At 38.6% G+C, this 26658-nt stretch overlaps 1 protein-coding gene across 4 annotated transcripts in view; it reads left to right on the top strand.

Annotated features, from left to right (window-relative positions):
- The window catches only part of MYO5A (myosin VA), a 186635-nt gene extending 176593 nt beyond the window's left edge, over positions 1-10042 (top strand). For all 4 annotated transcript variants that reach the window (XM_033851686.2, XM_033851685.2, XM_019946568.3 and 1 more), the window contains 2 exons: positions 3495-3575; positions 3868-10042. In XM_033851686.2, the coding sequence (XP_033707577.1) occupies positions 3495-3575; positions 3868-4020 (234 nt within the window). In that variant the 3' untranslated portion in view covers positions 4021-10042. The remainder of the gene's footprint in view (positions 1-3494; positions 3576-3867) is intronic.
- The last annotated feature ends 16616 nt before the right edge of the window (positions 10043-26658 follow it).

Genomic DNA, 26658 nt, shown 5'->3' with positions numbered 1-26658 from the left:
CTTTGGCTACTCAGTTTTTTGTGTTTCCATACAAATTTTAGAATTATTTGTTCTTTGAAAAATGCTTTTGGTATTTTGATAGAGATTGCATTGAATATGTAGTTGCCTTGGGTAATATGGTCATTTTAACCATATTAATTCTTCCACTTTATGAGCCCGGTATATCTTTCTATTTGTTTGTGTCACCTGTACTTTCTTTTATCAATGTCTTATAGTTTTCCAAGTTCAGGTCTTTCACTTCCTTGTTTAGATTTATTCCTAGGTATTTTATTCTTTTTGGTACAATTATCAATGGGATTGTGTTCTGATAATTTATTATTAGTGTATAGAAATGCAAAAGTTGTCTGTATATTAATTTTGTATCCTGCAACTTTACTGAATTCATTTATTGGTTCTAATAGTTTCTTGGTGGCATCTTTAGGATTTTCTATATACAGTTTCCTATCATCTGCAAACAGTGACAGTTTTACTTCTTCCATTTCAATTTGGATTCCTTTTACTTTTTTTTTCCTGTCTAATTTCTGTGGCTAGGATTTTCAATACCATTTTGAATAAAAGTGGTGAGAATGGGCATCCTTGTTCTGTTAGAGGAAATGCTTTCACCATTTTACCATGAGTATGATGTTGACTGTGGGTCTGTCATATATGTGTTTTATTATGTTGAGGTATGTTACCTCTGTACCCACTTTGTTGAGAGTTTTTATCATAAATGGATGTTGAGTTTTGTCAGAAGCTTTTTCTGCATCTATTGAGATGATCATATGATTTTCATTCTTCAGTTTGCTAATGGGGTGTATCACATTGATTGTTTTGTAGTTATTGTAAAATCCTTGCATCCCTGAGATAATTCCCACTTGATCATGAGGTATGATTCTTTTAATGTTCTGTTAAATTCAATTGGCAAATATTTTGTTGATTTCTACAACTATGTTCATCAGTGATACTGACCTATAATTTCCTTTTTTGTGGTATTTTTGTCTGGTTTTGGTATCAGGGTGATGTGGACTCGCAGAATGAGTTCAGAAGTTTTCCTTTCTCTTCTGTTCTTTTGGAATAGATTGAGATGGGTAGATTCAGGTGTTAAATAACTCTTACATTTGGCAGAATTCCCCTGTGAAGCCACCTAGTCCTAGACATTTGTTTGTTGGGAGTTTTTTGATTACTGATTTGATTTAATTACTTGTAATTTGTCCATATTTTCTATTTCTTCCTGATTCAGTCTTGGGAGACTGTACATTTCTAGGAACTTATCCATTTCTTCTAGGTTGTCCATTTTATTGGCATATAATTATTCATAATAATGTCTTACGATCGTTTGTATTTCTGTGATGTCAGTTGTAACTTCTCTCTTTCATTTCTGATTTTGTGTATTTGGGCCCTCTCTCTTTTTGTCTTGATAAATGTGGCTAATAGTTTATCAATTTTGTTTATCTTTTCAAAGGACCAGCTCTTAGTTTCATTGATTTTTATTCTGTTGTTTTTGTAGTCTCTATTTCATTCATGTCCATTCTGATTTTTTTTCCTTCTACTAACTTTGGATTTTGTTTGTTCTTCTTTTTCTAGTTCCTTTAGGTATAAGGTTAAATTGTTTATTTGAGATTTTTCTTGTTTCTTGACGTAGGCTTTTATCTCTTAAACTTTCCTCTTCCCTCCCTTTTCATATTTCTAGTTGTGGCCTTTTCTTTTCCACTTAGAGAAGTCCCATTAAAAAAATAAAAATATAAACATAAAGCTAGTTTGATGGTGCTGAACTCCTTTAGCTTTTGCTTGTCTGTAAAACTCTTTCTCTCTCCTTCAAATATGAATGATAACCTTGCCAGGTAGAATATTCTTGGTTATAGGTTTTTTCCCTTCATTACTTTGAATATATCACCCCACACCCTTCTGGCCTGCAAAATTTCTGCTGATGTTGTTATGGGAGTTCCTTTTTATGTAACTAGTTGCTTTTCTCTTGATGCTTTTAAGATTTTCTCTTTATCTTAAATTTTTGCCATTTTAATTATAATCTGTCTTGGTGTGGACCTCTTTGGGTTGACCTTGTTTGAGACTCTGTGCTTACTGGATCTGGATGTCTGTTTCCTTTCCCAGCTATTATTTCTTCAAATAAGTTCTCTGTCCCTTTCTCTCTGTCTTCTCCTTCTGGAACCCCTACAATGTGAGTATTAGTGCACTTAAGTTGTCCCAGAGGTCTCTTAAACCATCCTCATTTTTTTTTCATTCTTTTGTTGTTGTTGTTCAGTTTCAGTGATTTCCACTATTGTCTTCCAGCTCACTGATCCATTCCTCTGTATAATTTAGTCTACTGTTGTATTCTTCAGCTCTTTTGGTTCTTCTTTATATTTTCTAACTCTTTGTTGAAGTTCTCACTATGTTCATCCCTTCTTCTCCTGAGTTCACTGAGCATCTTTATAATCATAACCTTGTAGATTGCTCAACTCCACTTTTATTAGTACTTTTTCTGAGGTATGTCTCGTTCCTTTGTTTGGAACATATTGCTCTGTCTTCTCATTTTTCCAGTTTGCTGTCTTTTTTCTGTGTATTAAGTAGGTCATATACATTTCCTGATCTTAAAGAAGTGGCCTTATGCAGGAAACATCCTATGGGGCTCAGAAGCATGCTGCCCTCTGGTCACCAGAGCTGTATGTCTAGGGGTACCCCCTATGTGGGCTGTGTAGGCCCTTCTGTTGTGGCAGGGCTGAACTACTGTTGGCTTAGTGGTGGGTGGGGCTGGCCCCTGGCCTGGTTGGCTGCCCCACCCTGTTTCCTTTGGTTTCTGCTGCCCATTTTTTGACAGGGCCAGCTTATAGCACGGCTGGCCACAGGGCTCAGGGGAGGCCAGGGCTGGTGCTGGCCCATTGGGAGATAGTTAAGCCCTCAGCACTAATTAGCTAGAGGGAGGATTCCAAAATGGTGCTGAGGGGCAATAACTGATCATTCAGGGAAAGTCTTATTTAGCTGTGCATTGAATTTAAGGAAATGAAAAGATGGGAAGGGCATTTGAGAACAATGACCACAGCATGAGGCAAGGCATAGGCATAAACATACCCACTTTTCTTTTGCCTAGTTATTTCTGTGCTGACTCTTGGGATTTTTTAATGTTCATCACTTATCTCAAAACATAGAAATCTTACATAGATTACACATAGAATACATATAGAAAGTAACTAGCTGAATACACAGGACACTGTTAACTATTGTTACTTTGAGAGATTGAGAGCATGCAGGTGGGAGCACTTTTACTTTTCATGTTTTTTCAAATTTATGTTGCTTCTTAAAGTGTAAAATATTACATTAATATATTCTTATTTTAAAAATTCAACTAATAAAGGTAAATGTGCCTTCAGAACCACTCCCTCTCCCCTCTTGCCCTAACCAAGCCCTGAGTAGAACTGAAAACTGTTTGCAGAGATCCTTTTAGTTTTCCAGATAACAGGTACGCAGCATGTATGTATTTGATAATATGCTAAAGACTTTGATCATTTTATTTCTCCCAGATTGTCAAAGTGTTGAATTTGTATACTCCAGTTAACGAGTTTGAAGAAAGAGTCTCTGTGTCATTTATTCGTACTATACAGGTAAGATCTCCCAGGCTTTCTTTTGCTTTGATTCACCAACACAGTCGTTTGAATGGAAATTTTATAATTTATTGAAGGGTAATGTAGTTTTTATTATAATTATTTTATCTCATTTTTATAGTGCATTAACTTTCTTGATAAAACCTTATTGGAAAAATGAAGTGATTTTAAAACAAATATAAATATTCTTCATTAGTTGAGGATTTTGGGTAGAATTTTGTCAAAAAAAATCTTTATAGATTCAAAGAATTGATGCTCTGTTTTTTTGTTTTTCTTTTTTTAATCTTCTCAGATGCGTTTACGAGACAGGAAAGACTCTCCTCAGCTGCTCATGGATGCTAAACACATCTTTCCTGTCACCTTTCCTTTTAACCCATCTTCCCTTGCACTAGAAACCATCCAGATTCCAGCCAGCCTGGGCCTGGGATTCATATCACGGGTCTGAAAGTGGTATCAAGGAAAATATTGACAATACAATACTTGCCTGAAATAACCCATTATTTCAAGTGGGGTACTGAAAACACATTTTAAAAGAGATAGTACTTATTATCTCCCAAACAAGGGGTTATTGACTGGAACTCCCCCTAGAATACTTTTCATCATCTTGGAAAGAAAGATAGGCTCCTTTGTGCTGTGTTACCTTTTAACAACACTCATCCTTGATCAGTTAGGTATCTGCAGTTGACGTGCAGGTGAATGATGGAAGGAAGGAAAAAAATGTGTCTTCAGCTGCCAGCATTTATTTTAAATCCTTATCACTGCATCTAAATGATATCAAAAACCTAAATTCCAGATATGAATATGAGCTGTTGTTAGAAAGGTACCAATAAGGAACCTCCTGTGTGCTAACCAGAAGAATTGAAAGAAAAATCATCACTGAGTACATATCATACCAGTTTAGGAATCAATTATGTTGCTACTGTCCAACTGGAACAAAGAAATAAACTGGAAATATGTAAAGTAACTGGCCAAGTAGCTTCCTTCTATGTGTCACTATGATGTAGAGATACTAAGAGAATGTTGGTTTGCTATAGAGCATGGAAGTCCGTTTGTACCATAGTTTACTGAGCATTTTAAATTGCTGCTACATACTATGTTCTTTAAAATGTAAGCGATATTCATATTAGGCACTACAATAATAAGCTTCTCTTTTATCAACTCTGTTTACAGTTCAATCAGATCAGTTTTAACTGGATTATGTGCACATAGCTACAGATTCACCTGCACAAGTAGCAGACACTGGGAAGTCATGTAGTAATATGACACAATGTTTGACATTTAGGGATAGGATTAGGCAAAGTGGCTATTGATGTTGATGTCCTTTATTCAGGATGTGTTACATTGATGTGCTCATTGATTTTCCCTGGGCGCATATCACATCAGGGTACAGTGTTCTGTGAAGTGACCTATTTTTAGTTATCAGATCTGCTTCCTGCAGTGCATATTTTCAACCTTGACAGGTTTTCTTTCTTCTTAATTTATTAAGAATTAATGTCAGTCAATATCTAGAGAGGATTGTCAGAATATTCATGATTTAGGTCTTGAAATCTTAATTATTTTATAAATTATGCAAAAGAAAGTATATAATAAATAATTATGATTCCATTTTTTAGGCTTTGCAACTTCTATAAATGTTCTCAATGCCACTAGATACTTTAAAGAGCATCATATTAGAAATACATTGACCTATATAAAAGTATAAGGAGATTGCTGAATTTTACAGAGGATTTGGTTTAATAAGACCCAGCTTCTATATGTTTTCATTCTGAAATTCTAATTAAACGTAGTCTCCATTTTTCCTACAAATCTTATACAATAAATGTTTCAGGTTGTGCAAAAGCAAATTCTTAGCTTTCTTTAGAAACTTTGGTTCTGATTACAATCATAGATTTATATAAATTAACTATTAGATCTATAAAAAAGACATCTTATTAAAATATGTGCAATATTATAAATGCAAGTAAAACATTTTCAAATCAGTGATAAATATTGCTATTAAAAGATAAATTCTGTCTGTTAACTTATTTGGGCCTCAAATTCCTCATTTATTCAGTGAGAGTGTTAGACAACTGGTTCTTAAGGTCCCTTCCACATCTGAAGTTCTCTCCTCGTCGTACCTGAACCACAGAGAAATGAGATGCAGGTACTCAGTAAGGTTACCCTCTAATGGAAAGACTAGTGTTTGGTGCCTGTTAATTTTGAGGGATTAATAAAATGTAAAATCCCAGGTTTGTGTAGCTGTAATCTTTCTTAAATGTACATGATTTATGTACATGCTTTTTCAAAGTTCATGAGTTTAGGTAGTTTTTATTGAATTGTGCACTGCTGTATTCAGTTTGGATACATTTATTCATTTGCAAAACCAAGAAAAATACTAACTCAATCCGATTTTCTCTATTTTCCCTGGTTGTCAGTGTGGTTTTCAATGAACTGTTGAAACCACGTGGTTAGTACTGAATCTGTCAGAGTCTTAAGAACATAGATGGGACTTGGGTGGGAGAGATGCTCCAAAAAATGCCACCATGATTGTAGGCTCTCCCCGTCAGACCTAGAAATCCTCCCAGGCCCTTTCCCAGCTCAGTCCTGTGTAGCATGTCCCGTACACACCCTGAGTCTCGTCAGATCTTCAGGATCACGCTCTAGCTTCCACTGCCACTGCAGCCCTTTATCTTTCCTGCAGACAGCTCATATCCTGAAGCATGTCTTGTCTGGGCCTTTCTCTCCTGTCTTCCATCTTTCTGCTGCAAAGTGCTGGATCCTCTGTTCCACACCTGGGCCAGAGTCTCTCCTGTTCAGGGATGGCCACACAAAGATTATGATATTTCAGGGCTCCAACTTCCTCCAAGGCCTATCTAGAACCCCAGAATCGGATCTGAATTAATTTCTCTTAGTGGTCTGAAGATCTTTAGTCATAACAGAAATACCTTACAACCAGGGAACCCCAAGTCCTGGTAAGTCATTCTGTGTCCTACTTTCTTGAGGATGCAGAAATATTCTGCTGACTGTGGGTATCCTTGGCCTCTGAGGACTTCTCACCTTTCCCTTTGTCCATCCACACTTTCTCACCCAGCTTCAAACACACCTGCACCAGCCCTCCACTCCGTCCACCCACTCATTTATCTGCTCACTCTGTCCCTTCCTTCTGCCACATCCTGTGTCCCATCGCCTGTCCACTCACCTGCTCTGACTCTTTTGAAGGCTGTGGGTGAAGGCAGTCCTCAGTTGCCCCACTGGCCTGCCTGGGGGCTTCCCTTCAGGCCACTCTTTGCATGAGTTCTTGCTGTTCTCACTTCTCTGCAGTACGATCTTTAGCATTATCACTAATTTGCTTTTTCATAATTCCTCTATGACATACAATAGGAATTCAAAGAAAGAATTATTTGAGAAAGCAACAGTTCATTGTTTTAATAGCCCCTTCTCAATAGTCTCCTCCCCACTCACTGTACAGAGAAACTCAGCTCACGCCTTGGAAAGCAAAGCTGAAAACTTAGAAGCAGTTTTCCTTCTTGTAGCTTTTCTTAGGTTAAGGCTTTGCTCTGCCTGAGAGTAACTATAAAGAAGGGGAAAGATGAGTATGGGGTAAACTCCATGAAGTGTAGCTTCATTATTCCTTTGGAAGTTGTGAAAATGCACCTGACACTTCTTTCATCAATTGCAAAAGTACAACAATATTTATTCCAAAGCCAACTGATAGGAGATTTGGGGATTCGGGCCAGTTTGTGTCATTTACTTTATTATTTCCTTCATTTTAATGGATAATTGAGAGTTGTCTCTTTATGAGTAAGTGATTATGTATAATATAGATCAAATCTTTTAATAACAGTGGCGGAGGCCGTGAAAATATTTTATTAGAATTTCAGTATAGTGATTGTTGTGAGAAATGACTTCCCTGGTAACCCTAGGTAAAAGGGCATCTGGCACCATCCTGAGATGTCCTTATATTCTCTCTCTCTCTCTCTCTCTCTCTCTCTCTCTCTCTCTCTGTCTCTTACACACACACACGGGGTCTTCAGTATCTTCAACTATTTAGAATAAAACAGAAAGCAAAATGTCATGTGTGGCCCTTCAGTTCTCCTGGTGAAAGGTAATGTAGAGACAGTACCTCGTGTCTGGCTATGCTTCACTTCAGCCTTTCTCTGTTACCTCATTGTGTCCTCACAGCAGCCCTAGAAGGTAGAAGGGCAGCTACTACAGTCCTTAGCTGATGATAATTTGAGAGAGAGATAAGGGCAGTGACTTGCCTGAGGTCACTCTGCCCTCCAGCTGTGCTGTCTTCCCATATGCAGCAGTGGCACTGAGGGCACATGCGGGGCAGGAGACTTTAGAAAGTCCTGAGGTTCCATTCTGTTCCTCCTGGTACCTGTGGGGTGCCCCAGTCCAGCAAGAGGTGCTTCTTTTCCTTATCAGAGTTGGCAACTGGCATATGGGAGGTGAGGAAATGATGGGTACCAAGTTCTTGGTGCTAATCAGTTGGGGTGCCTCGTGGTTTCCTCTTTGTTGTAGTTACCTGCTATAACTAGGTTTGGCTTTTGTAATGAATCAGTGCCCCCCCTGGAGGGTACAGTACTCTGTTTTGGTCATTAATTAGTAGCAAGCTCTCCCAGCCTGACAAGAAGCGGTGAGAGCCTCCCAAAAGGAAAGAGGAAGGTCGCTCTCAACACACAGACCTCAGAGTCACTGTCAGAGCCACCAGGTGAGCTGTGCAGCCTGCAGCTGCAGGCCAAGCCCCTGGGTCCCTTCTGAGGGCTGTCTCCCAGGCAGGCCATACATAAGTCAGTGTGTAGTTGAACATGACGGTGTGTGCATGCTTCCAGTGTTGGCTTTGGAGCCAAGAGGTGTGCTGTGTGCATGTGTGTTAGAGAAGCTCAGTGTATGGGTAAGTGCATTGTGATTTCTTCTCAGGCTGTGCTGTGAGGGCCGCCTTAACCCCTGCTCCCTTCCCTCCTAGAGCTGCCTTAAGTTCTCTGGAACTTCTCCTCTGTAAGGGGATGTCTTGCCTGGAAAGGATATCTTGCCCTGTTTCTCAAGGTGTTGTGAGGGTTTGGGTGGGTGTGGCCTCCTTTCTTCCTTCGTTCCCTTTCTGCATGACCCTCCCCTCCTGTTACTTCTCCTTCCTTTCTTTTCTCTCATTTCCAAACAGGTATTAGAACTGTGAGGCAGCAGCAATCTCAGAGCCAATGAAATGTGGTCTGAGAGAGTGTTTCCTGAGGTTAGGGGGCTCTGTGTTACACTTAAGCAAATGAATATATGGAAGAAATATAGAGATAAGTTAGATTCTTGGTAATATTTAAATGGCTTGTTTTCCACTGAACTGACCTGTGCTTAGTAAAGCGAAAAGGTATGACTGTAAAATCTTTCATGGACATTCATTAAAAAAAATTTTGAGAACCCTTTACCCATATCAAAGATGGAGTGAAAATAGGAAAGAGTGCTATAAATTCTAATTCATTGTATTCAGTATTACCCTAAATTAAGTGAACCTGAGGTTACAGTAGATTTCTCAATAGATCAGGAACTGAAAAGCACTATGTAAAATATCTGCCAAAATGCATTTTATACATTTTTTTTTAATTTTATAATTTGGTTTAGCTAAAATGTTCATTAGCTCAATTTAATGGGTGTTACTAGATTCATTAAGATGTCTGAAAATGACTAACATTTCCTTAGTATTGTAATGTTTCTTGAAATATTTGAAAGAAAAAATGTTTTTTGAGTTGAATCTGGTATGTGCAATTCAGTGCTTGGTAGGCCAGTACATTTTCATGGCATTTTTCAGAGTCAGTAGTTTTAAATATTGTCATTATATGTTATAAAAACTTGGTCGACATTTCAGGCTCTCTACATGAGCCATTTAATTTTATCCAACATATGCTGAATTTTTCCTTTAAATGTGGGTATGTGTGTGATAATTTATGATTCCTAGTTATGTATTTTTGTGGAACACTGGAGTTAGGTTGATTTTCATGTGTCCTTGGAAAATTTAAATTGCTCTAACAGTGTTGCACAGAAATGAGCTTATGACATTTAATATATTGTATTTTGATTACTAACTTTAATTGTTAACTTACTGTGAAATGGATATGCCTTTTAACTACAATGACATTGAACATTGCCCATTGCAGTTTTTCAAATGTTTTCCCTTGTTGGATCTGGAAAAGAAATTCTACTCTGATCTACATAGAAAAACATGATATAGTTAATGTTTGAAAAGTTCTTAGGTAAAATAGTCATCCATTAAAAATCAAAAGTAGGGCTTTCCTGGTGGTGCAGTGGTTGAGAGTCCACCTGCCAATGCAGGGGACGCGGGTTTGTGCCCCGGTCCGGGAAGATCCCAGATGCCGCGGAGCGGCTGGGCCCGTGAGCCATGGCCGCTGAGCCTGCGCGTCCGGAGCCTGTGGTCCACAACGGAAGAGGCCACAACAGTGAGAGGCCAGCGTACCGCCAAAAAAAAAAAAAAAAAAAACAAAGCAAAAGTACTGAGAAGTGAAACGCATTATCAACCAATACTACTTTTAAACTAAACCTACCCCAGCATATCTCACATGGAATTTTAAAGAATAAGTTAATAATACACCTCATATCAACAAAAGCCTTTGAAACATGGGTTTTCACCAGATACCACCTAGTGCTAAGACGAAAACCAAAACAATATCAGATTGACATTTATGCTCTAAATTTGTAGTTGTCTAATGTTGTACTTAGTAAATGTGCATCACTAATGCTGTATTCTCCTAGATATTATAGAAAATTGTTCAAATAAAGATATGGATATAAAGGATTTTTGTTAGTGTCTTATAAATAAACCCACAGCACATACACCAACGTAGATCACATTTGGGACTATAAAACACACCTTTAAAATTTAAAAGAATAGAATTAAACTAGAAATCAGTGACACAAAAATAGCTGGAAAATCCCAGAATACTTGGAGATTAAACAACACACTTCTAAATAACACATGTATCAAAGAAGAAATTGCTAGAGAAATTTTAAAATATTTTGAAGTAAATATAAATGAATATACAGCTTAAAATTTCTGGGATGCAGGGAAAGCAGTACTTAAAGAGAAATTTATAGCATTGAATGCATGTATTAGAAAACAAGAAAGACCTAAAATCAATCTTCTAAGTTTCCACTTTAGGAAACTAAGAAAAGAAGAGAAAATTAAATACAAAGTAAGCAGAAGAAAAGAAATAATAAAAATTAGAGCATAAATCAATGAAATTGAGGACAGGAAATTAATAGAGAAAATCAGTGAAACCAAAAGCTGGTTCTTTTTAAAGATCAATAAAATTGATAAGCCTCTAACCAGGCTTACTAAGAAAAGGAAAGAGATGACATGTAGTAGATTGATAGTTGCTCAGGGCTGGGAGGAAGAGAGGAAGTGAGGGGATAGGGAGCAATAACTAAAGAGCAAGGAGTTTCTTTTTGAGATGATGAAAATGTTTTAAAATTGACTGTGGTGATAGTTTAACATATCTGTGAATATATTAAAAAACACTGAGTTATATACTTTAAATGGGTGAAGTGTATGCTATGAGAATTGTATCTCAATAAAACTATTTTTGAGTAAACTTGTGACCTCTAATATGGCAGACTGAAGAGCTCAGCAAATTCTCCCCTCAAAAAAGCAAGGACAGGGGCTTCCCTGGTGGTGCAGTGGTTAAGAATCCACCTGCCAGTGCATGGGACATGGGTTCAAGCCCTGGTCCAGGAAGATCCCACATGCTGCAGAGCAGCTAAGCCCGTGTGCCACAACTACTGATCCTGTGCTCTAGAGCCCGTGAGCCACAACTACTGAGCCCAAGTGCTACAACTACTGAAGCCCGCACACTCTAGGGCCCATGCTCTGCAGCAAAGAGGAGCCACTGCAGTGAGAAGCCCGTGCACTTCAACAAAGAGTAGCCCCTACTCGCCATAACTAGAGAAAGCCCGTGCACAGAAACGAAGACCCAATGCAGCCAAAAATAAGTAAATAAATAAATTTATTTAAAAAAAAAAAACCAAGGAGATGAAAGACCCATATGCTGAAAACTATAAAACATTGATAAAGGAAATTGAAGATGATTCAAAGAAATGGAAAGATATCCCATGCTCTTGGGTTGGAAGAATTAATATTGTTAAAATGGCCATACTATCCAGAGCAATCTACAGACTTAGATAACAATCCCTATCAAAATACTCATGACATTTTTCAAAGAACTAGGACAAATAATCCTAAAGTTTATATGGAACCACGAAGACCCAGAACTGCCAAAGCAATCCTGAGGAAAAAGAACAAAGCTGGAAGCATAACCCTCCCAGACTTCAGACAATACTGCAAAGCTTCAGTAATCAAAACAGTGTGGCACTGGCACAAAAACAAATATATAGTTCAGTGGAACAGACTAGAAGGCCCAGAAATAAACCCACACACCTACGTACAAAAAAGGGGGCAAGAACATACAATGGAGAAAAGAGCCTCTTCAACAAGTGGTATTGGGAAAGCTGGACAGCTACATGTAAATCAATGAAATTAGAACACTCTCTCACACCATATGCAAAAATAAACTCCAAATGGTTTAAAGACCTAAATATAAGACATGACACCATAAAACTCCCAGAAGAGAACATAGGCAAAACATCCTTGGACATAAATCATAGCAAAATTTTCTTAGCTCAGTTTCCCAAGGCAAAAGAAATAAAAGCAAAAATAAACAAATGGGGCCTAATCAGACTTGAAAGCTTTTTCACAGCAAAGGAAACCATCATCAAAACAAAAAGACACCTATGGAATGGGACAAAATATTTGCAAATGCTATAACCAACAAGGGGTTAATATCTAAAATATACAAGCAGCTCACATAACTCAATATCGAAAAAACAATCCACTTAAAAATGGACAGAAGGGGGGAGCTTCAAGATGGCGGAAGAGTAAGACACAGAGATCACCTTCCTCCTGACAGATACATCAGAAATACATCTACATGTGGAACAATTCCTACAGAACACCTCCTGAATGCTGGCAGAAGACCTCAGACCTCCCAAAAGGCAAGAAACTCCCTCACGTACCTGGGTAGGGCAAAAGAAAAAAGAAAAAACAGAGACAAAGAATAGGGACGGGACCTGCACCAGTGGGAGGGAGCTGTGAAGAAGGAAAGGTATCCACACATTGGGAAGGCCCTTCGCGGGCGGAGACTACAGGTGGCAGAGGGGGGAAGCTTTGGAGCCACGGAGGAGAGCACAGCAACAGGGCTGCACAGGGCAAGGCAGAGAGATTCCCGCACAGAGAATCCGTGCCGACCACCACTCACCAGCTCGAGAGGCTTGTCTGCTCACCCGTTGGGACGGGTGGGGGCTGGGAGCTGAGGCTCGGGCTTTGGAGATCGGATCCCAGGGAGAGGACTGGGGTTGGCTGCATGAACACAGACTGAAGGGGGCTAGTGCACCACGGCTGGCCGGGAGGTAGTCCGGGAAAAAGTCTGAAGCTGCTGAAGAGGCAAGAGACTTTTTCTTGCCTCTTTGTTTCCTGGTGCACGAGGAGAGCAGATTAAGAGCGCTGCTTAAAGGAACTCCAGAGATGGGTGCAAGCCGCGGCTATCAGCGCAGACCCCAGAGACGGGCATGGGACACTAAGGCTGCTGCTGCAGCCAGCAAGAAGCCCGTGTGCAAGCACAGGTCACTATCCACACCTCCCGCCCCGGGAGCCTGTGCAGCCAGCCGCTGCCAGGGTCCCGTGATCCAGGGACAACTTCCCCAGGAGAACACACAGTGCGCCTCAGGCTGGTGCAACGTGACACTGGCCTCTGCCACCGCAGGCTCGCCCTGCACTCCATACCCCTCCCTCCCCCCGGCCCGAGTGAGCCAGAGCCCCCGAATCAGCTGCTCCTTTAACCCCGTCCTGTCTGAGGAAAGGACAGATACCCTCAGGCGACCTACACGCAGAGGTGGGGCCAATCCAAAGCTGAACCCCAGGAGCTGTGCGAACAAAGAGAAAGGGAAATCTCTCCCAGCAGCCTCAGGAGCAGCAGGTTAAATCTCCACAGTCAACATGATGTACGCTGCATCTGTGGAATACCTGAATAGACAACAAATCATCCCAAATTGTGGAGGTGGACTTTGGGAGCAACGATACATATTTTTCCCCCTTTTTCTCTTTTTGTGAGTGTGTATGTGTATGCTTCCGTGTGTGATTTTGTCTATATAGCTTTGCTTTTGCCATTTGTCCTAGGGTTCTGTCTGTCCGTTCTTTTGTTTTTTGGGTTTTTCTAGTATAGTTTTTAGCACTTGTTATCATTGGTGGATTTGTTTTTCGGTTTGGTTGCTCTCTTTCTTTTTTTTTTATTACTTAAAAAATTTTTTAATAATTATTTTTTATTTTAATAACTTTATTTTATTTTATCTTCTTGTTTCTTTCTTTCTTTTTCTCCCTTTTATCCTGAGCCATGTGGATGACAGGCTCTTGGTGCTCCAGCCAGGCGTCAGGGCTGTGCCTCTGAGGTGAGAGAGCCAAGTTCAGGAAGTTGGTCCACAAGAGACCTCCCAGCTCCATGTAATATCAAACGGTGAAAATCTCCCAGAGATCTCCATCTCAACACCAAGACCCAGCTCCACTCAAAGACCAGCAAGCTACAGTGCTGGACTCCTATGCCAAACAACTAGCAAGACAGGAACACAACCCCATCCATTAGCAGAGAAGCTGCCTAAAATCATAATAAGGTCACAGACACCCCAAAACACACCACCAGACGTGGACCTGCCCACCAGAAAGACAAGATCCAGCCTCATCCACCAGAACACAGGCACTGGTCCCCTCCACCAGGAAGCCAAACAACCCACTGAACCAACCTTAGCCACTGGGGACAGACACCAAAAACAACGGAAACTGTGAACCTGCAGCCTGCGAAAAGGAGACCCCAAACACAGTAAGATAAGCAAAATGAGAAGACAGAGAAACACACAGCAGATGAAGGAGCAAGGCAAAAGCCCACCAGACCTAACAAATGAAGAAATAGGCAGTCTACCTGAAAAAGAATTCAGAATAATGATAGTAAAGATGATCCAAAATCTTGGAAATAGAATGGAGAAAATAAAAGAAACGTTTAACAAGGACCTAGAAGAACTAAAGAGCAAATAAACAGCGATGAACAACACAATAAATGAAATTAAAAATTCTCTACAAGGGATCAATAGCAGAGTAACTGAGGCAGAAGAACGGATAAGTGACCTGAAGATAAAAGAGTGGAAATAACTACTGCAGAGCAGAATAAAGAAAAAAGAGTAAAAATAATTGAGGACAGTCTCAGAGACCTCTGGGGAAACATTGAACACACCAACATTCAAATTATAGGGGTCCCAGAAGAAGAAGAGAAAAAGAAAGGGACTGAGAAAATATTTGAAGAGATTATAGTTGAAAACTTCCCTAATACGGGAAAGGAAATAGTTAATCAAGACCAGGAAGCACAGAGAGTCCCATACAGGATAAATCCAAGGAGAAACACGCCAAGACACATATTAATCAAGCTATCAAAAATTAAATACACAGAAAAAATATTAAAAGCAGCAAGGAAAAACAACAAATAACACACAAGGGGATCCCCATAAGGTTAAGAGCTGATCTTTCAGCAGAAACTCTGCATGCCAAAAGGGACTGGCAGGACATATTTAAAGTGATGAAGGGGAAAACCCTACAACCAAGATTACAAGGATCTATGAGTAAGGATCTCATTCAGATTTGATGGAGAAATTAAAACCTTTACAGACAAGCAAAAGCTAAGAGAATTCAGCACCACCAAACCAGCTTTACAACAAATGCTAAAGGAACTCCTCTGGGCAGGAAACACAAGAGAAGGAAGAGACCTACAATAACAAACCCAAAACAATTAAGAAAATGGTAATATAAACATACATATGAATAATTACCTTTAATGTAAATAGATTAAATGCTCCAACCAAAAGACATGGACTGGCTGAATGGATACAAAAACAAGACCCATATATATACCGTCTACAAGAGACCCACTTCAGACCTAGGGACACATATAGACTGAAAGTGAGGGGATGGAAAAGATATTCCATGCAAATGGAAATCAAAGGAAAGCTGGAGTAGCAATTCTCATATCAGACAAAATAGACTTTAAAACAAAGAGTATTACAAGAGACAAAGAAGGACACTACATAATGATCAAGGGATCAATCCAAGAAGAAGATGTAACAATTGTAAACATTTATGCACCCAACATAGGAGCACCTCAATACGTAAGGCAAATACTAACAGCCATAAAAGGGGAAATTGGCAGTAACACAATCATAGTAAGGGACTTTAACACATAGTAGGGGACTTTAACACCCCATTTTTACCAATGGACGGATCATCCAAAATGAAAATAAATAAGGAAACACAAGCTTTAAATGATGCATTAAACAAGATGGACTTAATTTATATTTATAGGACATTCCATCCAAAAACAACAGAATACACATTTTTCTCAAGTGCTCATGGAACATTCTCCAGGATAGATCATATCTTGGGTCACAAATCAAACCTTGGTAAATTTAAGAAAATTGAAATCATATCAAGTATCTTTTCCGACCACAACGCTATGAGACTACATGTCAATTACAGGAAAAAATCTGTAAAAAGTAAAAGCACATGGAGGTTAAACAAGACACTACTTAATAACCAAGAGATCACTGAAGAAATCAAAGAGGAAAAAAAAAAAAGAAATCAAAGAGGAAATAAAAAAATACCTAGAAACAAATGACAATGGAAACAGGACAACCCAAAACCTATGGGATGCAGCAAAAGCAGTTCTAAGAGGGTGGTTTATAGCAATACAATCCTACCTTAAGAAATAAGAAACATCTCAAATAAACAACCTAACCTTATACCTAAAGCAATTAGAAAAAGAAGAACAAAAAAACCCCAAAGTTAGCAGAAGGAAAGAAATCATAAAGATCAGATCAGAAATAAATGAAAAAGAAATGAAGGAAATGATGGCAAAGATCAATAAAACTAAAAGCTGGTTCTTTGAGAAGACAAACAGAATTGATAAACCATTAGCCAGACTCATCCAGAAAAAAAGAGAGAAGACTCAAATCAATAGAATTAGAAATGAAAAAGGAGAACTAACAATTAACACTGGAGAAATACAAAGGATCATGAAGAGATGACTACAAGCAACTCTATGCCAATAAAATGGACAACCTGGAAGAAATGGACAAATTCTTAGAAAGGCACAACCTGCCAAGACTGAATCAGGAAGAAATAGAAAATATGAACAGACCAATCACAAGCACTGAAATTGAAACTGTGATTAAAAATCTTCCAACAAACAAAAGCCCAAGACCAGATGGCTTCACAGGTGAATTCTACCAAACATTTAGAGAAGAGCTAACATCTATCCTTCTCAAACGCTTCCAAAATATAGCAGAGGGAGGAACACTCCCAAACTCATTCTACGAGGCCACCATCATCCTGATACCAAAACTAGACAAAGATGTCAAAAAGAAAGAAAACTACAGGCCAATATGACTGATGAACATAGATGCAAAAATCCTCAACAAAATACTAGCAAGTGGAATTCAACAGCACATTAAAAGGATCACATACGGTTATCAAGTGGGGTTTATCCCAGGAATGCAAGGATTCTTCAATATATGCAAATCCATCAGTGTGATACACCATATTAACAAACTGAAGGAGAAAAACCATATGATCATGTCAATAGATGCAGAGAAAGCTTTCAACAAAATTCAACACACATTTATGATAAACACCCTGCAGAAAATAGGCATAGAGGGAACTTTCCTCAACATAGTAAAGGCCATATATGACAAACCCACAGCCAACATCGTCCTCAATGGTGAAGAACTGAAACCATTTCCACTAAGATCAGGAACAAGACAAGGTTGCCCACTCTCACCACTATTATTCAACATAGTTTTGGAAGTTTTAGCCACAGCAATCAGAGAAGAAAAAGAAATAAAAGGAATCCAAATCGGAAAAGAAGAAGTAAAGCTGTCACTGTTTGCAGATGACATGATACTATACATAGAGAATCCTAAAGATGGTACCAGAAAACTACTAGAGCTAATCAATGAATTTGTTACAGTAGCAGGATACAAAATTAATGCACAGAAATCTCTTGCATTCCTATACACTAATGATGAAAAATCTGAAAGTGAAATTAAAAAAACACTCCCATTTACCATTGCAACAAGAAGAATAAAATATCTAGGAATAAACCTACCTAAGGAAGCAAAAGACCTGTATGCAGAAAACTATAAGACACTGATGAAAGAAATTAAAGATGATACAAACAGATGGAGAGATATACCATGTTCTTGGATTGGAAGACTCAACATTGTGAAAATGACTCTACTACCCAAAGCAATGTACAGATTCAATGCAATCCCTATCAAACTACCACTGACATTTTTCACAGAACTAGAAAAAACAATTTCACAGTTTGTATGGAAACGCAAAAGATCCTGAATAGCCAAAGCAATCTTGAGAAAGAAGAACGGAGCTGGAGGAATCAGCCTCCCTGACTTCAAACTATACTACAAAATAGACAAAATAGACTCAGACAAAAAAATACAAAATTCTAGAGGAAAAAAAGGACATTTCATAATGAAAAAGTCAATTCATCACAAAGCTATAGCAGTTATAAATGTACCCTGGGTAAATTAAGAGAAGCAGGCAGTTTGTGGTGGGAAGAGATAAAAAGGCACATAAGAAGCAGAAATGAAGGACAGTGGCTGAGCCCAGTGATGCCACGTGCAGATCTAGAGACTCACTGCTCAGTGCATGGGGAACTTGGCCCAGATCTTGGTGAGTTATCTTTCACCAGATCCAGATCTTAGTGAATGCTATTTTTCTGTTCCCATTCCACTATGATTCCCTTGCAGTGTCTGTCCACTCCCCAACTTGCCCAGAGTTTCCCAAAGAAGGGCAGTCAGAGATTAATATCCATTCTCCCTTCTTTCAGTCATAACCTACATTTCCTAGGCTCCTTTGCTACTAGGTGTGGTCATGCGACCAAGTGGCCTGAGAAGGAGCAGATCTTCCCAGGCCCGTTTCACTTAAATGCAACATGTGGGGAGCAATCTTGGACCATTTGTTTGAAGGATAGCGGAAGCACAAAACAGAAGTTTCTTTGTCCCTGGCACTGAGATTACCACCCCAACTCAGACTCCTGTGTCCACCTTCTATATGAGAAAGAAATAAGCCTTGCCTGAGCCCTTCTTTTAAAAAAAGAAAAAACTGTAGACACCTAACAGAACCCCGAGATACATGAAGTAAATGTGACAAAATTGAAAGGAGAAATTGACAGCTCAGCAATAATAGTTGGAGCCATCAATATCCTGTTCTCAAAAATTAGCAGAACTAGACAGGAAATTAGCAAGAATATGGAAGACTTGAAAATAATATCAAGCACTTTGATCTAACTGACATTTATATAACATTTTACCCATATTCTTTTCAAGCACACACAGATCATTCTTCAGGATAAATTATATGCAAGACAATGAAACAAATCTTAGTACATTTAACAATATTGAAATCACATAAAGTATGTTCTCTGACTACCATGGAGAATGGAATCAAATTAGAAATCAACAGAATCAAATTAGAAAACAACTGAAGGAAATGTGAAAAATATGCAAGTATTTGGAAATTAACTAAGACACTTCTAAATAACAAAGAAGAAATCACAAAGGAAGTTAGTAAATATTCTGAGTTGAAAAAACAAAAATGCAACAAACCAAAGTTTATGGGATGTAGCCAAAGCAGGTTATAGAAGGAAATTGATTGCCTTTATTAGAAAAGAAGACATGTCTGAAATCAATAATTTAAGCTTATATCCTAAGAGCCTGGGAAAAAAGAACAAACTAAACCCAATGCAAGCAGAAGGAAATACTAAAGGTTATAGTGGAGATCAATGAAATGGAAAACAAAAGAGAAAAATTTATGAAATTAATGAAACTGATGAAAAGATTAATAAAATGACAAACTTTTATCCAGATTAACCACACAAAAAGAGAAAAGATAAAAATTACCAAAATCAGGAATGAAAGAGGGAACAACATTTCTGAGCATCATTTCTAGGGTGCAAAATTTAGAGAGGCAGGGTCAGGCAAATACAAGCTCAGTAACTGAGAATGAGTAACCTCCCCCTAGGCACCTCACTTTAGTCCCGGCCCTGCTACAGAGACTCTAACAAAATGTAAAGAATTATAGTAGAATACCATGAATGACTTCACACCAACAAAATAAACAACTTAAATGAAATGGACAAATTCCTAGAAAGTTACAAATTATGAAAACTGACTCAAAAAGATATAAAACTCTGAATATATGTATAAGTAAAAAATTAAATGAGTAATTAATAATCTTATAAAGAAAAGACCAGGCCCAGATGGCTTTATTGGCAACTCTTATCAAATATTTACAGATGAAATAACACCAACCAACTCTGACAGCAAAGGCAAACAAAATACACCACAAGAGAAGAAAACTACAGACCAATACTCCTCATGAAAATAGAGTAAAAAACATTGCGAAAACCAAAATATTGGGCTTCCCTGGTGGCGCAGTGGTTGAGAGTCCGCCTGCCGATGCAGGGAACACGGGTTCGTGCCCTGGTCCGGGAAGATCCCATATGCCGCGGAGCGGCTGGGCCTGTGAGCCATGGCCGCTGAGCCTGCGCTGTCAGGAGCCATGGCCGCTGAGCCTGTGCGTCAGGAGCCTGCACATTCGGAGCCTGTGCTTCGCAACGGGAGAGGCCACAACACTGAGAGGCCCGCGTACCGCAAAAAAAAAAAACAAAAAAAAAAACCAAAACATTACACACTAAATCCAGCAATACATAAACAGGATTACATACCATGATCAAGTGGGGTCTATCCCAGGAATGCAAAGTTGATTTCACATTCAAAAATCAATTAATATAATACACCATATTAATAGAATAGAGGACAAACCCCACATGATCATCTCAATAGATGCAGAAAAAGCATTTAACAAAATCCCATTCAATGTTTTTTAAAAAATCTTATAAACTAGGAATAAGAGGAATTCCATGAATTAGAATACTCGGTGCTACCAAGATGGCAGTTCTCCCCAAATTGAAATACAGATTCAACACAGTCCCTAACGAAATCCCAAGCTGAAATTAAAATTTATATAAAATTTACATGAAAATGCAAAGGACTCAGAATAGTCAAAACAATTTTGAAAAAGGAAAACAAATTTGGAGGAATTACACCTTCCAATTTCAAAGCTTTGACGCTACAGTCATCAAGACAGGCACGCATGGTACTGGCACGTGTTGACATAAAATCTATGGAACAGAAATGAACATCCTGAAATAATGGTCAACTGATTTTTGACAAGGCTGTCAAGGCAATTCAATACAATTCTTTACAATAAGTGATGCCAGAACAATTCAATATCCAAATGTAGAAAGAGATTAATTTAGACCCTTACCTCAATAGCACACACAAAAATTCACCCAAAATGGATCATAATCTTAAATGTTAGAGCTGAAAGTATGAAACTTGTAGAAGAAAATTTTTGTGACTTTAAGCTAGGCAAAGATTTCTTAGATACAATACCCAAAGCATGATCCATAAAAGAAAAAGAATAGATAAATCGGCTTCATCAAAATTTGAAAGTTTGTACTGCAAAAGACACCATGAAGAAAATGGAAAGATAATCTACACAGTGGGGCAAAATATTTGCAAATTATATATCTGATAAAGGATTTGTGACCAAAATATATAAAGAAAGATGGTGGATTCAATGCTTTTATTGACTTTCCTTTCCTCCTGAAATGCCCATAAATGATGATAAACACAATATGAGAAAGAGAACGGAAGAGAAGTGACAACAAATTTTGGAGGATGAAAAACAGACAATTGTTGCTTATTTTCATAAATGACAGGAAGGCTGAACCTAAAGGTGCAAAGGTGGGGAGTCCAGAAGTAGTAGCCTAGTTCACAGAGCAGAAGTCTGAAACACTCGGGAACAGAACTCAGAGACAGCAACACAAAGTGATGTGGGGCTGAAAATAGAACTTCTGTTTAAATAGCAATCGAAGTGGCCTAAAGGCTCGAACAGATATTTCACAAAAGAGAATACCAATATGGTCAACAAAGTGTCATCGTGGAAATGCAAAGTGAAACCACAATGAGATATCACAACACACTCATCAGAAAGGCAAACATTTAAAAAGCTGACATGTCAAGGTTGCTGAGGATATTAAGCAAATGAAAATTTCATATACTGCTGATAGAGGTAGAAATTGATACGAGTTTTGGAAACTCTTTCAATATCTACTAAAGTTGAGCATTGCATACCTTATGATCCAGCAATCCCATTCCTTTTATGTACCCAACAGAAATGCATAGATCTGTGCATATAAAAAGTTCATAGGCCCATATAAAAAAACCCATATAAAAAAGGTTCCTACCAGCATTATTCATAATAGCCACTTTGGGGAGAGGGGTTTTCTTCTTTTAGTTCTTTGGGCTGGCAATTAAAATGAAATAAAGCTGATAAACAGGAAAAAATCAAACTTATTACATGCGCATGGGGAAACCACATATGCATGAAGAATTCCAAAGACAGCAAGGCAAGATGAGGTGTGTATATATTCTGGACTAAGAAGAAGGAGGTGAGAGTATCTGAGACTTCAGAAGGAAGTAAGGTAATTTCAGGAAGATAAAAATAGTTGATGTTTGGTAAATAAATATTTGCTGGCCCATCCAAAGGCAACTGGGCAGTGAGAGGACTTTGAGTAAACAGACCTTGCTAGGTTCCTCCCTGCCTACCACACCTAATTCATACTTTACTATAGTTGTCTATGGTGATAGCTTCTTCCTGGGACAGGCCTCTATCTTAAATTGTTTCAGGCAGCAAGGGTGGGAGTTCAAAGGTTCTTCCGTAGTCTTTTGGGCCCTGCTTCTTTTCAGCTCAAAATAATCCACACGCCAGAGCAGCACATACTGGGGCAGCTTGCCCAGAGCCTCATCACCACAAACCAAAAGAACCCAAATATTTATCAATAAGAGAATGAATAAATAAATTGTAAACTATTTATACAGTGGAATACTGTACGTGACAAAAGATAGCAAACGACAGCTACATGCAACAGCATGGATAAATGTCATGTAAAAAACCAAATGCAAAAAATTACAAACATGATTCCATTTATAAAAACATCCAAAATAGGTAAAACTAACTCGTGGTGATAGAAGTCATAACTTCGGTTATCTTTGAGGGGTAATGGCTAGAAGGGACATTGAAGGTTTGAGGATGTTGAAAATGTTCTGTCTGGGTTGGGTGGTGGTTACTTGAGTGTGTTGCTGTGTTCCATGTATAAGAATACATTGAGCTATACATTTATTATTTGTGCACTTTCTGTATATAATTTTATTCTTCAGTAAAATTTCTATTTAAAGAAAAAAGTAGGGAAATCCTTGGTGGTCCAGTGGTTAGGACTTGGCGCTTTCACCGCCATGGCCCAGGTTCAGTCCCTGGTCAGGGAACTAAAATTCTGCAAGCCATGCAGCATGGCCAAAAAAAATATATTTAAAAAATTTAAAAATAAAGAAAAAAGTAGTTAGACATTTGGATTCCTTTCTTAACTCTGAGGAACCACGCAGCTGTCCCTACCCACTTTATGCCTTTTCCTTTTTTTATGTTATTTTGAAAAATAAGTGTACAAAATTGAATTGACCATAATTCTCTTTTTCTGGCACCTATCGTGGTTGGTCCATGTCAAGCCCTTTTTCATATTTTTGGTTTCCCTTTTTTCTTTATACCCAGTCTCACTTCCTTCAACCTCATGAATATCCACTTTTATATATTTAATGGATGACTTTGCAAGTTATCATCCAACTTTTATTTACACATGCTGATATGCATGGACAACATATAGTATTGCAGTTTTTGTGAGTTTTAAAATATATATGTTCATTGCAGCACTATTTACAATAGCCAGGACATGGAAGCAACCTAAATGTCCACAGACAGATGAATGGATAAAGAAGATGTGGCATATATATACAATGGAATATTACTCAGCCATAAAAAGAAATGAAATTGAGTTATTTGTAGTGAGGTGGATGGACCTAGAGTCTGTCATACAGAGTGAAGTAAGTCAGGAAGAGAAAAACAAATACCATATGCTAATGCATATATATGGAATCTAAAAAATATGGCACTGATGAACCTAGTAGCAGGGCAGGAATAAAGATGCAGATGTAGAGAATGGACTTGAGGACATGGGGACGGGGGAGGAAGGGGAAGCTGGGGCGAAGTGAGAGTAGCATTGACATATATACACTACCAAATGTCAAATAGCTAGTGGGAAGCAACGGCATAGCACAGGGAGATCACCTCAGTGATTTGAGATGACTTAGAAGGGTGGGATGAGGGGGTGGGAGGCAGGCTCAAGAGGGAGGAGATATGGGGACACATGTATGCATACGGCTGATTCACTTTGTTGTACAACAGAAACTAGCACAGCATCGTGAAGCAATTATACTCCAGTAAAGATGTGTAAAAAAGAAAAAATAACAAAAAATACAGATATATATGACTTGTGCTAGACATCTATTCAGCATTGTTTTTTATATCTCTCGGAGTGGTATAGGTAGATCATGTCCATTCCTACCAGCAGCTGTACAGTTTTACATTGTATGTATACACTATTTTACTTATTCATACCCCTTCTGATGGATATTTAAGTGTTTCCAACTCTTTGATATAGAACTGTGTTGTGATGAACATCTACATAATTATCTCTTTGGGTGACTATGTGAGAATTTTTCTGCCTGAGTTTATTTTCAGTAAATATTCTCAAATTGCTCTCTTAAATAGGAGGATCAGTACAGTCAGCCCTCCATATCCACAGATTCTGCAAACACAGATTCAACCACCTCAGATCCAAAACATACACTTCTTAATTCCAGAAATTTCCAAAAAAGCAAAACTTGAATTTCCATGCTTCAGCAACTATTTACATAGCATTTCCATTGTATTAGGTATTATAAGTAATCTAGAGATGATTTAAAATATGCAGAAGGATGTGTGTAGGTTATATGCAAATGCCATGCCATTATATCAATATATTAGGGACTTGAGCATCCAAGGAGTTTGGTATCCTTGGGTGTCCTGGGACCAATCCTCCCCCGAATACCAAGGGATGACTGTATAGTTCCCAACAGCTGTGTGAGCAAAAACGTTCTTGTTTTCTCACATCCTAGGCAGCATATGATGTTGTCCAACCTAAATATTGTTGCCAATATGGATGTGAAGTGATCTCATTGTTTTCATTTTTATTTCTCTACTAATAAAGTTAACATCTCTTTATATGCTAACCAGCCATTTGAATATCCCCATGTGAAAATTGCCTATTCATTTCCTTTGCCAATTGTCCAATATTTAAAACGGGACTTCCTATCTTTTCTTTAACCAATTTACGGTAGTTTCTTATATACTCTAGATTAATATTCTAGATATTAATCACTTGTTTTTTAAATTGCAAATATATTTCCTAATCTGTCGGCTTTCTTTGCAAATGGTGTTCTTCACTGAACAAAACTCTTTCATTTTGATGACCTCAAATCCATCATTTCCTTCTATAGCCGTGCTACGTTGTATCTTAACTCATTCTTTCTTAACCCAACATTTAAAAGATATTACCCCTATATTTTTTCAAGTAATTTCCTCATTTTACTTTTAAGTTTTAATCATGAATCCATCTAGAGTTTATTTTTGAATGTACTGTTTGCCATGCACTTGCTTTTATTTTTATGTTTTTTTCATATAATGGCCCTTCTATTAAATAATCTTTCCCTTCCTCCTCTGGTTCTCCAGGCCACTATATAACGCAGGGTTCTGTTGGTAGATTCCATTCTGTTCCATTATTCATTTTTCCATTCCCATGCCGGTGTCACACTGTTTTAATGGCTTTGTGATATCCCTTAATACACGGTAGGGCTAATCTCTTTGTTCTTTGTTTTGAGCATTGTCTTAATTATACATGGACTTTTATTATTCCGTAAAAAATATAAAATCACTTTACAATTCTCCAAAAGTCCTGCTAGGATTTTTTTAAAAAATTTATTTAATTTATTTTTTGGCTGCATTGGGTCTTTGCTGCTGTGCGCAGGCTATCTCTAGTTGCGGCGAGCCAGTGCTACTCTTCGTTGCAGTGTGCAGGCTTCTCATTGCGGTGGCTTCTCTTTGTTGGCGAGCATGGGCTCTAGGCGCACAGGTTTCAGTGGTTGTGGTACGCAGGCTCAGTAGTTGTGGCTCATGGGCTCTAGAGCGCAGGCTCAGTAGTTGTGGCCCACGGGCTTAGTTGCTCCGCCCCATGTGGGATCTTCCCGGACCAGGGCTCGAACCCATGTCCCCTGCATTGGCAGGCAGATTCCCAACCACTGTGCCACCAGGGAAGTCCCCCTGCTAGGATTTTGATTCCAGTTGTATTAGGCTTATATATTAATTTGGGTACAATTGACACCTGTACAATGTTAAATATTCCCATCCATGAGAATAGCACGTTTCCCCATTTATTCGGGCCTTCTTTTATACCCTTGAAGAGAAACTCAAAACACTTTCTCCACAAAGGCCAAGTGCATTTTTGTTAGTGGACACTTATAGTTTCGTTTATATTTCAAATATCTTATTTTCTAACCAGTTTTTGCTCATACAAAGGAAACTTATTCACTTTAAAATCTGATTTTGAATATAGCCACTTGGCTGAACTCTTTAACAAGTTCTTGTGGCTGATTCTCTTGGATTTTCTATGCAAATAGTTATATCCTCTGCTCTTTCCAATAAGCACGTTGAGACCCTTATAAGGGAGCTAAAACTTGGGTCGGGAACTCCTCGGAACACACCTGCTTCCTCCCTCGAGAGCCAGCGAATCCCGTGACCCGCGGGCTCTTGGCTGAGCGCTCGGCCCCCGCCAGGTGGACCCACTTCGCCGCGGGCACCCGCCCGGAGGAGGGGCGCCGCGCCCGGAGGAGGGGCGCCGCGCCCGCAGCCCCCGCCCCGCCAATCACAGCGAGGCCTCGCCACGGG

This window comes from Tursiops truncatus, chromosome 2 (genome assembly GCF_011762595.2).
Source record: "Tursiops truncatus isolate mTurTru1 chromosome 2, mTurTru1.mat.Y, whole genome shotgun sequence".
Taxonomy (NCBI): Eukaryota; Metazoa; Chordata; class Mammalia; order Artiodactyla; family Delphinidae; genus Tursiops; species Tursiops truncatus.
This window is presented reverse-complemented; position numbering and strand designations above follow the sequence as displayed.